Source organism: Liolophura sinensis, chromosome 9 (genome assembly GCF_032854445.1).
Source record: "Liolophura sinensis isolate JHLJ2023 chromosome 9, CUHK_Ljap_v2, whole genome shotgun sequence".
Classification (NCBI taxonomy): domain Eukaryota; kingdom Metazoa; phylum Mollusca; class Polyplacophora; order Chitonida; family Chitonidae; genus Liolophura; species Liolophura sinensis.
This window is the reverse complement of record NC_088303.1, coordinates 29,122,385-29,136,024: the sequence shown is the minus strand read 5'-3', so window position 1 is coordinate 29,136,024 and position 13,640 is coordinate 29,122,385. Positions and strand designations below refer to the sequence as shown.

Below are 13,640 nucleotides of genomic sequence, written 5' to 3'. Positions count from 1 at the left end.
AATTTACGCTAAGGCGTGCAGTTTGCGTATCACGTATGGATCAAGGGGGAGTAACTGTTCACAGAATAAAACACTCTTACATTCCATACACGTGTCTCCTTTATAAAGTGATTTACATGTACACGTGCATGAAGTCACGTCGATCTTTCCTCCGTTAAAACAAAACCTTCCTTTGCAGTCTGAAACATAATTTATATACAGAGGTTATTGAATGGAGACATAAAGGCCGTGAAACATTCAGATAAAACTTATTAATAAAAATAACAAGAGTTGACTGTATTTAGTGAGACGAAAGTTTATAATTCTGTTTAGGCCTATTCCAAAATATTTATCAGTCCCAAAATTTAATTCAATCTCATCCAATACTAACGCGTTCATAATTTTAACTTCTACATGGATAGATGTAACATCTTTTGATGGAAACTTTTTGCATTGAAATTGTGTGGCCCAGATTTTCTTTAAATTGAATGTATCTGTCATTTTACAAGGAATACCGCTGTAGTATTTCACAAATACTAATAACTTACGAGTAACTTGATAAGTCGTGTACAAAGGTCGTGTAGAAAATGACCGCATGTACGGCGAATATTGCTGCGGTGCATTATCACCTGACGACATGCATTTCTACCTACAAACAATAGTAACTCACCACAAAGGCCGTCCACACAATGACCCGGGCACTTGTTACATCGTGTGCCGTTGCTGTACGGATTCGCAGGTCGACCCGCATTTCTGAAACAGGTGTTCAACGAAGCACGTTTGTAGCTCGTCAAGCCCACAGCATCAATGGGGACACATTATCTGCCATCAGTGGGGATACATTATCTGCCATCAATGGGGATACATTGTCTGCCATCAATGTGGGCACATTATCTGTCATTGATGGGGACACATCATCTTGAGGACCTATTATCTACCATCAGTGGCGACACATCTTCTGCCATTAATGGGGACACATTATCTGCCGCCTGGGGATACTTGGGTCAAATAAAGGCGATTGTCAGATCATCAAAATTTTGTGTTGTTATTGCGTCACGTAGGGGAGCAAATTAGTTCATATGCAAGCGAAATTGTGCCTCTTTGATCAAATGGTGAGTCAATAGACAACTTCTGTCGTTCATTTTCGGGATTAAACCAACCGTCACGTTTCTCAGAGATGGAATAAAAAAAAGTGTCATGCACTGTACATGTTGCAAATACCCTGCTTTTACTCAGTTTGTTAGAATATTGAAGGTCGAATACTGTATCGATCAATAAATGTTTTAAATATTCATTCAGTTATTCACTTATTCTTTTTATTTTTTTTTTCATTTATTTGAATGTTGCCTATATTCTCAAGAATTTATTAGTTTTTTTTTCACATATACAATGGCGTTCACTGTTTTGTGGTGAAGAAAACCGGGGTGTATTGCCCTGGGCAAACCTTCTTACTGACGAACTTTCTCACAGATGAGGTACACAGCTATGCATATCATGTTCTATGGAAGACAAAGTGTTCTTCAACAAACATTACGCTGTTCAAAAGCTGGAGTTAGACTGCGCAAGCGCGTTGTTGATTGCTTATTATCACCAAGGCGCACGGTGCCACGAAAAGTGAGAGCGGGAGAATCAACGCGCTTACTGTCAAAGGCAGGGATTGAACCTTCACCTCACATATTCTTACACCTGAGAGACAGACGTCTTCATCACTCGGCCATGAACCGATTTTAAATGAATGAATACAGACATTAAAATATGATTCATCTAGTTAACTGGACACATACCCACCGGCGTAGTTACAAATGTAGTAGCGCCTGTAGGTGCTGTCCACACACTCGGCGTAACCACAACCCACGAGCACTGTTGTGTTCTGTATCATCTGCAGACAGAAAGTCATGTGGGTAGATTTGAGACTCAGTCCTACTCGGCTCTGTTCTGTAGCAGTGCGGTCCTTGTTAATGTAAACTAACGGTTTTGTCTTTGTTTTATGACCGTAGCTGTACGGACACAGTGACCCATACCTTGGGCGGTGTTGTTTTAGGCCGACAAGGTTCACCAGAGTTACCTGCTAGTCGCTGCCTCGCTTGTTTCCTAAATAAATTTGATCCATTTTGTATAGTTCTAATTATTTTGAACACTAATTGACACAAGAATATAAAAAAATGAAATAATGAATAACTTAAAATCACTTTAACAGTTGATAAAAAATAAATTAAAGAAACAATATAGCTGAGATTTTATCAATAAATCGATCAGAGTAAATCCAATCGAAGTTTTGCTATTGTTTTAGAATAGCCTAAATAATTATCTTTCGCACATCTTTGCATGTTTAGTAACGCTCCTTCAAATTATACAGCGGGAATTATATCTCTTTCAAATTTTCGAACCATTTTAACTCTACAAATACTACAAATACGAATCTGACATTTATACTAAAAGGCAATTATTTGAACTATTCTTGCTAATTACAGAAAATTTTATTTGATTTGCTAAAGTGGTGGTATAGCTTCAAATGTCCAACAGAGCCTCTTTAAATTATTTATTTATTTATTTATTTGGTGTTTTACGCCGTACTCAAGAATATTTCACCCATACGACGGCGGCCAGCGTTACTGCAGGAGAAAACCGGCCAGAACCCAAGGGAAACCGAAGACCAGCCTCTTTAAACGAATGAATGAATAAATCGAGACAATAAAGTACTTTTGACAAGATGGTTTTCTGCAAAATCAGTTCTTTTAAAAACTGGCTTAGTCATATAATGATTTTCTTGGACCACCTCATATGTAACACATATGCGGTCAATGAATTTTACCCATTGTGTTCATTACATACAGCGACGTCATTTTAAGACAAAACTATAAAAATATTAATAATACTTTGAGCAAAGCAGGGAAAATTAAATAAATAAGTAACAAATGAATAAAGAAGGGTGATTGAAATGCAGCCTATAATATTGTTCAAGATGGTATACCCCTGTTGAGCGTCTCGTTTGTTTTCAGTGACAGGTAAATTTGAAGAAATAATGAACGATTTATTCAGAAATCGTTCTGAAGAAACAAATGTACAACCTGTACGTAGTGGCCAACCCCGTCCTTGCTCGTGACATAATCATCCGGGTCACGGCCAAACTGATATTCCTCCACTTCATTATGCCAACCTCTGACAGCTGCTGACCAAGTGATGAATCCGCCAGCTGCGTTCTGGCCTGTGTAAACACCCCAACCTGAAACAACATGATGTCAGAGTCAAGTGGTCTATCCGCCAGTTGCGTTCTGGCCTGTGTAAACACCCCAACCTAAAACAGCATGATGTCATAGTCAAATGATCTATCCGCCAGCCGCGTTCTGGCCTGTGTAAACAGTCCAACCTGAAACAACATGATGTCAGAGTCAAGTGGTCTATCTCCCAGCCGTGTTCTGGCTTGTGTAAACAGCCTAACGTGAAACAGCATGATGTCAGAGTCAAGTGATCTATCCTCCAGCTGCGTTCTGGCCTGTGTAAACACCCCAACGTGAAACAACATGATGTCAGAGGCAAGTGGTCTATCCGCCAGTCTGGCTTGTGTAAACACCCCAACCTGAAACAGCATGATGTCATAGTCAAATGGTCTATCCGCCAGTCGCGTTATGGCTTGTGTTAACACCCCATCGTGAAACAACATGATGTCAGAGTCAAATGGTCTATCCGCCAGCTGCGTTCTGGCTTGTGTAAACACCCCAACCTGAAGCAGCATGATGTCAGAGCCAAATGGTCTATCCGCCAGTCGCGTTATGGCCTGTGAAAACATCCCAGCTTTAAACAGTCGCGTCAGAGTCACGTGGTCTATCCGCCAGGCACGTTGTTGCTTGTGTAAACATCCCAACCTGAAACAGCATGATATCAGAGTCAAGTGGTCTATCCGCCAGGCACGTTGTTGCTTGTGTAAACACCCCAACCTGAAACAGCATGATGTCATAGTCAAGTGATCTATCCTCCAGCTGCGTTCTGGCCTGTGTTAACACCCCATCGTGAAACAACATGATGTCAGAGTCAAATGGTCTATCCGCCAGCTGCGTTCTGGCTTGTGTAAACACCCCAACCTGAAGCAGCATGATGTCAGAGCCAAATGGTCTATCCGCCAGTCGCGTTATGGCCTGTGAAAACATCCCAGCTTTAAACAGTCGCGTCAGAGTCACGTGGTCTATCCGCCAGGCACGTTGTTGCTTGTGTAAACATCCCAACCTGAAACAGCATGATATCAGAGTCAAGTGGTCTATCCGCCAGGCGCGTTGTGGCCTGTGTAAACACCCCAACGTGAAGTAGCATGATGTCAGTCAAATGGTCTATCCGATAGTCGCGCAATGGCCTGTGTATACACACCAGCTTGAAATAGCATGAAGTCAGATTCAAGGAAACATCAGATGGAAGGACGTCCAGACCTACCTGGTTCTATACAGACAACATTGGATGGAAGCTCGTTCAGACCCACCTGGTTCTATACAGACATTATTAAATGGGCATTAGTTCAAATCCACCTGGCTCTACACAGACAAACATTGCATGGAAGCTCGTTCACACCTACCTGGAATATTTCTAGATCGTCCAGAATCGTGCCCCACAATGCACTGCAGTGCCCACTTCTGTGCAAGGGTAGCCAGTGACTCGTCCCAGACCTAAACAGCAGAGAATAGCATAGCAAACTTATGCACTCCTCATGATTAGACCAATATGTCATACAAATGATTGCTTATTCATTCTGCAATCAATATACCAGGTGTTAACCATAGGTATATCGGTACTAGTTTACTCAGTGTACATGTATCTGTTTGATTCGCGTAGGACCAAATGTTCAAGCGTGAGTCCTACACGAGATCGCAGTCAAGTCAAGTCATGGGGAAACCACAGAATGTCACAAAGCACCTGCCGAATGTTTCAGCGAAACTAGAGGAATATGGATTTGAACATACGACTCCAATGACCATTTTATATCGAGATTTTTGTTTTTCATTTTACACATTGGTGACCAAGTGTTAGGGTTGAAATAACAGGATGGGACTAAAGAAAACGAAAATCAAAGCAGACAAAGATATCAAACTCATCAAGTTAAGCCTGTAAAACTTTAATCAGTTGAAATGAATAGCAGGTGATGCCCAATAACAACCTTTACTTACAGCTTTTAAAAACTACAACTTGATCTTAACATGGCTGAAAAATTCTGTTCTTTAAGTTGGTATTCGGGGTATTCGTCTACAACACCTTATTCCCTTCCTACATCCGATTTTCAGGGCTTTCAAATAGCTTTGTATGCATCATACATCATTGAAATGTTGCTGTTTTTTTACCACTTTCTGCATGTCCTCGGCTTCCGGGTAAGAGTTGCCTCTGTAGAAGTTGTGGGCATCCACAATAATGCGTCTGTCTTCCTCCGTCACTCCGGAGAACATGACCTTGGGGCTGTCTTTAATGCACATGGTGCTATCAGGAAGTGCACGGTACTCAGCCGTACATGTCTCTACCTGATAAGAAGAATACTCACCTATTTAATTATTTATTTATTTATTTATTTATTTATGTATTTATTTATTTGTTTATTTATTTATTGATTTATGTATGTATGTATGTATGTATGTATGTATGTATGTATGTATGTATGTATGTATGTATGTATGTATGTATGTATGTATGTATGTATGTATGTATGTATGTATGTATTTATTTATTTGATTGGTGTTTTACGCCGCACTCATGAATATTTCACTTATACTACGGCGGCCAGTATTATGGTAGGAGGAAACCGAGCAGAGCCCGAAGGAAAGCCACGGCCATCCAAAGGGTGCTGGCAGACCTTCCCATTTACAACCGGAGGGGAAATGAACTAACAGTGACGGCATTTGTGAGAGACTCTTGAGTTATTGCGCCGTGCTGGTAGGCTAACCAGTCGGTCACGGAGGCCCAGATATTCAAAACAGAGAAGAAACAGTTGTTCACGTGCTTAAGGAAGCATGTGAAGACAAAACTGCAGTTACTCTCTGCGTCTTCAAAATCATCACCTGTGGTGGAGGCGTATGACGGCTAAACTGCAGTTACTCTCTGCATTTTTAAAATCGTCACCTGTGAAGGAAACATGTGAAGGCAAAACTGTAGTTACTCTCTGCATTTTCCAAAAAAATTATCTTACCGTTACGTCTGATTCAACACCAGTCAAGCCTTCGTTTGGAGTCCCGTTTTCATCTTCATGACCCAAACAGAAAATTTTTTTAAATTTATTTATATAAGCCTGTATCACATGTTATCGATGGAATAAGAAAACAGTGCTGCTGTGTAGTTGACAATCACGAAAAGCATCACGGTTTTCTCGCGTATGCGGTTTACAATCACACATAACATTACTGTTATCTCGTTTACGTGGTTTACAACCACGCAGAGCATCACTGTTTTCTCGTTTACATGGCTTGCAACCACACAGAGCATCACTGTTTTCTCGTTTACGGGGTTTACAACCACACAGAGCATCACTGTTATCTCGTTTTCGTGGTTTACAACCACGCAGAGCATCACTGTTTTCTCGTTTACATGGCTTGCAACCACGCAGAGCATCACTGTTATCTCGTTTACGGGGTTTACAACCACACAGAGCATCACTGTTTTCTCGTTTAAGTGGTTTACAACCACACAGAGTATCACTGTTTTCTCGTTTACGTGGTTTAAAATCACACACAGCGTCACAGTTTTCCCATGTAGGCCTACGCGTACGTTAATGCTGTCGTTGAAATTATATTAAGGTAACTTGTATACGAGGAAGAAAAAAATTGAACTTGTTCTTAAGCTCACAATTCTGTTCCAACATTTTCGTCTTAATCAGTCAGCGTGGTTCAATCCGCTCTGTATCCATGTAATCACAAATGATACTGGTAATCACACGTGCACATGGCGACCACATGAAGTAGGTCTACTCACTAATAACGATTCTGTACAAATATGCGCATCCACAATGACGGTTTAGCTGTACACAGACATATACACAAGTCACTGTGGACGTATTACACGAGTTACACAGTTTGTGTCCTGCTGGTACACAAAATAATGTGGATGTGCATTTTTGCCACAACAGCGTGAACCACTAGTACAAAGTAGCTTTTAGAGAGTATCCACACAGAAACCCCATATACTATAACCATCTATACAGCAGGTACTTGCCGAGGGACGGTGGTTTACTCCGAACTCTCCGGTTTTCTCCACCCATAAACCTGACTGCCGTCACACTAATGGAAAAAATTCTCAGTTCGGTGCACCAGTCAAATAAATAAAGAAATAAACAATTATCCTAATCAGAAAGTGACGTAAGCAGGTACAGTGACCAAGTAGAAACTATAGATGATACTAAGTGGTCATCAAGCATTTCCATCTGTTGTTCGCACAGTGATATCGTATGTGAGTTGAGCATATATACGATCTACAATCGTCCGACGAGGACCGCTTCGGTGGCCTAATGGTTACAGCATCCACCTCCAAATTGGAAGCCTCGGGATCAAACCAGGGTCGGGTTATACCATAGATTTTAAAAATGGTAGCCTACTTGTTGCTACCTCGCTTGTCCCTCAGCGCTAGAACAAGGAAAGAGGGCAGGTTGGACCGGTGTAAGTATAATGTGACTGGGTGCGATGTCATTTTCTGCTGTCTTCAACATGATACTTCAGTGGCGGCAGAACTTTGGCGGCATGAACTCGCCCAAGAAGATACAGTGTATGTAGGCCTACGCACACTTAATCTATCAGTGAAAAACACATATACCGATGATAATGTATGACTTAGTCTGACAGCGTATACATACTTACTCGGGCCTGCTGACTTGACAGCCACATTGTAGGCATAATCTCGCCCCCCTACGCTGATAAGGTTGTCATCCAGGTTCAGATCTAAGGGGTACCTGCGGTACATGCAATGTGACGTCACGCGACAGGTGTACTGGAGAACCAGTGCAAACAACAGGTAGGTGCACGCGCCCATAGTTTCTCCCACGGGGAAAATCCACGAAAACCTTGTTCTTATGTATGTCTCTTTTGATGCTGAACGCCTGTAAAATATGCAAGACGACAACACAAAATATAGCACAATAACAACAGTGTGATTAAGTATTTCATTCTTGTCAAGTACAAATGGTGAATCACAGCCATTTGATTGTTTCATTACAGTGTTTATTTATTTATTTATTTATTTATTTATTTATTTATTTATTTATTTATTTTACTTCACAGGAGGATACCGAGCAGAACCCAAGATCCATACAGAGAATGAGAGTACATTTACTATCAAATGTTAAACGGGGAAATCATTACATGTCTTTTTAACACACGATGATACACGATGCGAGTTGTAACTTCCTCGCTTGGCGTTCAGCATAAAGGGTATAGTGCAACGATTGGTTGACCCGTATCAGTATAATGGCTCGGGCGGGGCGGCTTACTTGCCTTCGGTAAGTCGTCTCAGTGAAGCAGCACTAGATAAAAGAGCGGTGGAAATCCGTCCTGCTACAAGGAGGCACATTACATACACCCTAAGGATTCCTTCGTCGTCATATGACTGAAAAATTATTGAGCACGACGTTAAACCCCAAGCACTCACTCACTCACTCTCGCGATGTGTTGTTTTAATCCAAGCTTCGGCTCGTTAATAGATTAACGGCAGCCATATCGTGGTGTTTCAACTTTAGAGAAGAAGAAACGTAAAAATAATGCCAAAACCAGATAAAAGAGCGTCAAAACTTATTTGCAGATATGGTTTTTAATATTTGGGACCACTTTTTGGTATTTATCGTTGCATAATAATGTTCTAAAAAAAGACGTGATGCACGTATAAAAAAATAATTTCAATGTAAATTTGTTGGTATGTCTGTATAAAGATATACATTTAATCCAATTATGACAATATTTAAGAATATATTTAAAATATAAATATGATCAAAATTTAGGGTGAACACGTTTTTCAGCTGAAAAGATCAAATTTTAGTGTACATATATTTATTAAACATGTTTTGCATCCTCATTTATAATATTATTATACCAATACCATCCAAAAATTATTTTGTTTCTTTTTATCTTTTTAAAGATAAATAAAAAAAAACATTTTCGTTTGAATTTTAGGTACGGTAGATTGTTTTAGTCACCTTTAAAGATGGACGCTTTATATTTCCTCGACCGCTGTGCGCTATGCAGCCAGTATGAGTAAAACGAATATAAAAGCATTTGTATGACCTACCGCTCCTAACGCGAAAAAACGTCGTGACCACCCAACTTTGGCTACCTGATGGTAACACGTGCGTGAAGGATTACGGACCCCGGTAAGTTTTTAGTCACATATGTATTATTCGGGGATCCTCTTGTCTACATTTGGCAGCTGTCACTTAAAACGGAAAGCTGGCTCAGTATTTAACGATATACTACTAATAGGCTACTTAACGTTTTCGAAATATAACATTACAAAGACATATGAACTGTGAAAAAATGAATACATGTTTTGATATTTTACTATATGATAAAACAACTATGGTGGCATCCGACTATCTCCTTATCAAGAATTAAATATCATAAGTATACAATTAAATCACATGTATATGCATATCTGCATTAATCAAATGCAATGGGTTTGCTCGTTATTATTATTATTTTTTTAAGTTTTAAGCACAGTGAATGCTCTAAACGTCAAGCCTTAATTCTGTCCTCCGCCCTTATTGTTAGATAAACCAGAAGACAATTATTGATGAAGTTTGACGATTGGGTTACAGTGTAGGTCAACTCTGCTTTTTGAGCCTCTAGTACCACGTCAACACCATAATCAAAAAGAGCCCGCAACGTTCTTTCAACATGTCCCTGTAGCACAAACAATTCAACATTTACGTATATATGAATATATGTAAAAATGTACTTACCTTAACTATTGGAAAGATATATAAATATACCCAGGTAGCTAATTACCCGTTAAATCGTTTACAGTAAACACGCCATTTTTAAGTTTCGATACATGTAGACGTATAATGTTTTCATTAATCCATATATCCCTATGGGGTAGAGGTCACGAGGGTCAAAGGGCAAAAACGATTACAAATTATTAGCTATAGGACTCCTTTTATGTCTGATGACGGAATGGAGAGAATTTCTGCCAAATATTGTAAAACAAAGATTTTATCTGGAATTTCTTCACTTCAGCGAATGACAAAATTTAAATTCGAAATTTTGTTTACTGAATTAAATGCTGTAGAATGTTTGTATTGTAAGGTTGGCTTTATGAACTAGATGTATATCGACAATTTACATATATAGCGTGAATGAAGTCAGACCATCTTTTTATACACCATTATATTTTCAGATCTAAATAATATTCGTGTGAACTTTACTCCTACAATGTATGCATATGCTTGAAAAGGCGAATCTTCAGAGAAAAAAATATATAGGTGTGACATAAAGCCCACTGTGCCACGAGTGAGTGAGTACTTCGGGCTTAACATCGTCCTTAACAATTTTTCAGTCATATGACGAGGAAGGAATCCTTAGAGTGTATGCAATGTGCCTCCTTGTTGCAGGACGGATTGCCACCGCTCTATTGATCATTCACTGAGACGACTTACCGAAGGCAATTAAGCTGCCCCGCCCGAGCCATTATACTGATACGGGCCAACCAGTCGTTGCACTATCCCATTCATGCTGAACGCCAAATGAATACTAGTACTTTGTATCTTGAAATGGTTTCAAGATATATACCAAGAAATATATCTGTAGACATTAGGCCTACTTACTGATATCCTTAATTCTATTCTTGATGTCTTTAACTATGTTTTAGTATCTGTAAAGTATTTTGTGATATCTTAAAAATGCACCAACGAAAAAAGTATATGTAAAATGTAAAAGAATGTAAAAGATCTTGCCATGCGGGGACACGAAGGTTCACAGAGGGCGCGCTTTCAATGAAACCACGGCCTCCACAGGCACGCCCTCAGCGCCAGTCGAGCCCTCCGCGTCTTCCTCGCGGATGGCACGACGGTCGCCGTTTTGTTACAAGTTGTCAAAAACATTACCAGCCACCATAATCTATAGCTATATTTTGGGCGAAACTAAGATTTCTCTGCAATTAATGTTTAGTCTGATTACAGATTAGACTAGTCCCACCCTCACTTATACGACGGCCAGCACTATGGTGAAACAGGGCCCAAGGCAATATATATAAATTGCATGTATTATACCTACTTGGATTTGTAAGTCGCCAGTCATTTAAGCTCTGTATCTCTTTCCCTCGCATACGACAAATGTTAATGAACTGACCGTTAACTTGAACATAGGCTACCGATATACAGTTCATTAACATTTGTCGTATGTGAGGGAAAGAGAGACAGAGCTTAAATGACTGACGACTCGCAAATCCAAGTAAGTATGTTACATGCCATCGTGCTGTATGTGTGCCATTCATTTGTTGTTTTTTTTGTAGCCAACACTGCCAGTAATTATATGGTTTCTTTATTTTAACACGCTTAACAGCGTCCGCCTCGAGGTCAGGAGACCCGGGATCAAACCCGGACATGCCCAGCGAGACAGCTATCGCACAGGAGGTGGGAGCAGGCCTAAAGTTCCCCTTGGATCCGCCGCTGGACACAGTATAGACACATGTATAACCTGGACTGAAACTATATAACCTGGTAAAACTGGATTGAAACATACCTTAAGGAACTACCAGCAAAAATATTTAAAATGTTTCCTGTTTGTCAAAAGAAGAAGGTCTGAGTTTCTTTTCTTTTCTTTCTGAGTTTAAGGGATGTGTACCGGCACTCTTTTCTTCAAAAGCAAAGCATCTGGTTTCAAGGTAGGAGTCGATTCCCCTTTTCATGACCCTCTATAAACGGTACGCGCATGCCCAGCGCGACCGGAAGTTGATATAGAATATCTGTCGTGAAAAATCTAAGAGCTTGCGTTTAAACTGTGGTAAAATGTAAACTTTTGATGTTTTTGGAAAACGGGCCATGGTCAAGGTTTGTTCCATATTTATTCTTTACGTACATTATGTGTACGTTTATCTGAGGGCGACAGTTACTTGAAAACCTTGCTAGCAACGGGTAGTTTACACATCACAGTATCGCTTGCGGGGAATGTCGTTGTTGTTGCTTTCGAAGGGTTCAGTTATCGATATATATAAATGTTCTTTGAAATGCATGTAATGTTATTGTCGTCTGAGGAAAATGGAATACAGACTTTGTTTGAGTAACAAAAGGCAATTTATACACCGATTAACTTGCACAAGTTGGTTAGTTGTTTCATTTTAATTGTACATCACTGCTTCAAACAATTTTCAACTCGAAGATTTGCACGTCTGAGCTTGTCTTGTCATTTTGTGCCAAATTATGTCTGATGACAGCTGTCATGCACTGATAATTAGGTTGAGTCGATACTGTTTGATGGATCAAAGTGATTATTGCAAAAACTGCTGTTGTATAACAAAAGAAAAGTTTGAGTCACTTTGCCAGAGGTAAAATGAAATTGTCAGCTGTGTCTCAGTATTTTGACATTTACACGTGCATGGCTGGAGTCAGTGCAGTTGTGTATACTACATCTACCTATTCCTGTATTATTACATTCATTTATTTATATTTGTTTGATGTGCACCAATGCGGTCGCTGTGCGTTCAAGTCCAGCTGATGCTGGCTTCCCATCCGGCCGTATGTGGGAAGGTCCGGCAGCAGCCTGCGGATGGTTGTGGGTTTCCTCCGGGCACTGCCGGGTTTCCATCCGCCACATTGCTGGCCGCCGTCATATAAGTGAAATATTCTTGAAAACAGCGTAAAACAACAGTCAAATAAATAAATAAATAAATTTATTTGATTTGTGTTTTCCACTGTACTGAAGAATATTTTACTTATTCAGCGGCGTCCAGCATTATTGTGGAAGGAAACGGGTCAGTTCTCAGGGGAACCTACGGCTATCTGCAGGTTGGCGGCAGGCCTTCCCATGTATGACCATAGAGGAGGCCAGCATGAGCTCACAGTGACCACGTTGGCGAGAGGCTTCTGAGTCATGGCATCCTGAATTAGCACTCCACTCAAGCTGATCAACTCCACGTCGTTAAATCTCCCCTTCCATTGTTCACGCTCAATTTTGTAATAGTAATGCAATAAACGTGATTGTGACTGGGTGAGGTGCTACTTCAGTGTCGGCAGCACTTTGGCAGCATGGACTCACCCTGCAACAGTATGTATATGAAGACACAGTATATGTGCACACACCTAATGATTCTTGTCATCATATGATTTGTTCAGAAACGGCGTAGAACAGAAACCAAGCATACATACATACATACATTCATTCATTCCAATAATGTGAAAAGGGCTGTGGCTTAGTCAGGGAGATTTGGTTTCCTTCACCCATGAACCTGATTGTGTCATATAAAAAAAATTTAAAATTTTTGAATATGGCAATGAAAAATTAATCAAATAAATTCACTAAAGAAAACTGATGTGCTGTTAAAATATCTTATTCCAGCTTGTTGAAATTTAGTCGACTATTGATGTGCCGGGAACATCCAGTTAGGAACAGTAATTTTACCAAACATACAGAAGATGGCGGATGACGACTTGATTCCTGTCCGGGGGGACAACCCTAAACCCAAGGGTAAAGCAGCTGACTCTGGTAAGTGTCCTATGCATT

The 13,640-nt window shown here is 40.1% G+C and overlaps 1 protein-coding gene across 1 annotated transcript in view; it reads left to right on the top strand.

Moving 5' to 3' along the window:
• Positions 1-11,871: 11,871 nt before the first annotated feature.
• Positions 11,872-13,640, top strand: part of LOC135475766 (protein fantom-like) — a 39,018-nt gene continuing 37,249 nt past the window's right edge. The window contains exons 1-2 of the mRNA XM_064755705.1: positions 11,872-11,971; positions 13,476-13,622. Of these exons, the coding sequence (XP_064611775.1) occupies positions 13,553-13,622 (70 nt within the window). The 5' untranslated portion in view covers positions 11,872-11,971; positions 13,476-13,552. The remainder of the gene's footprint in view (positions 11,972-13,475; positions 13,623-13,640) is intronic.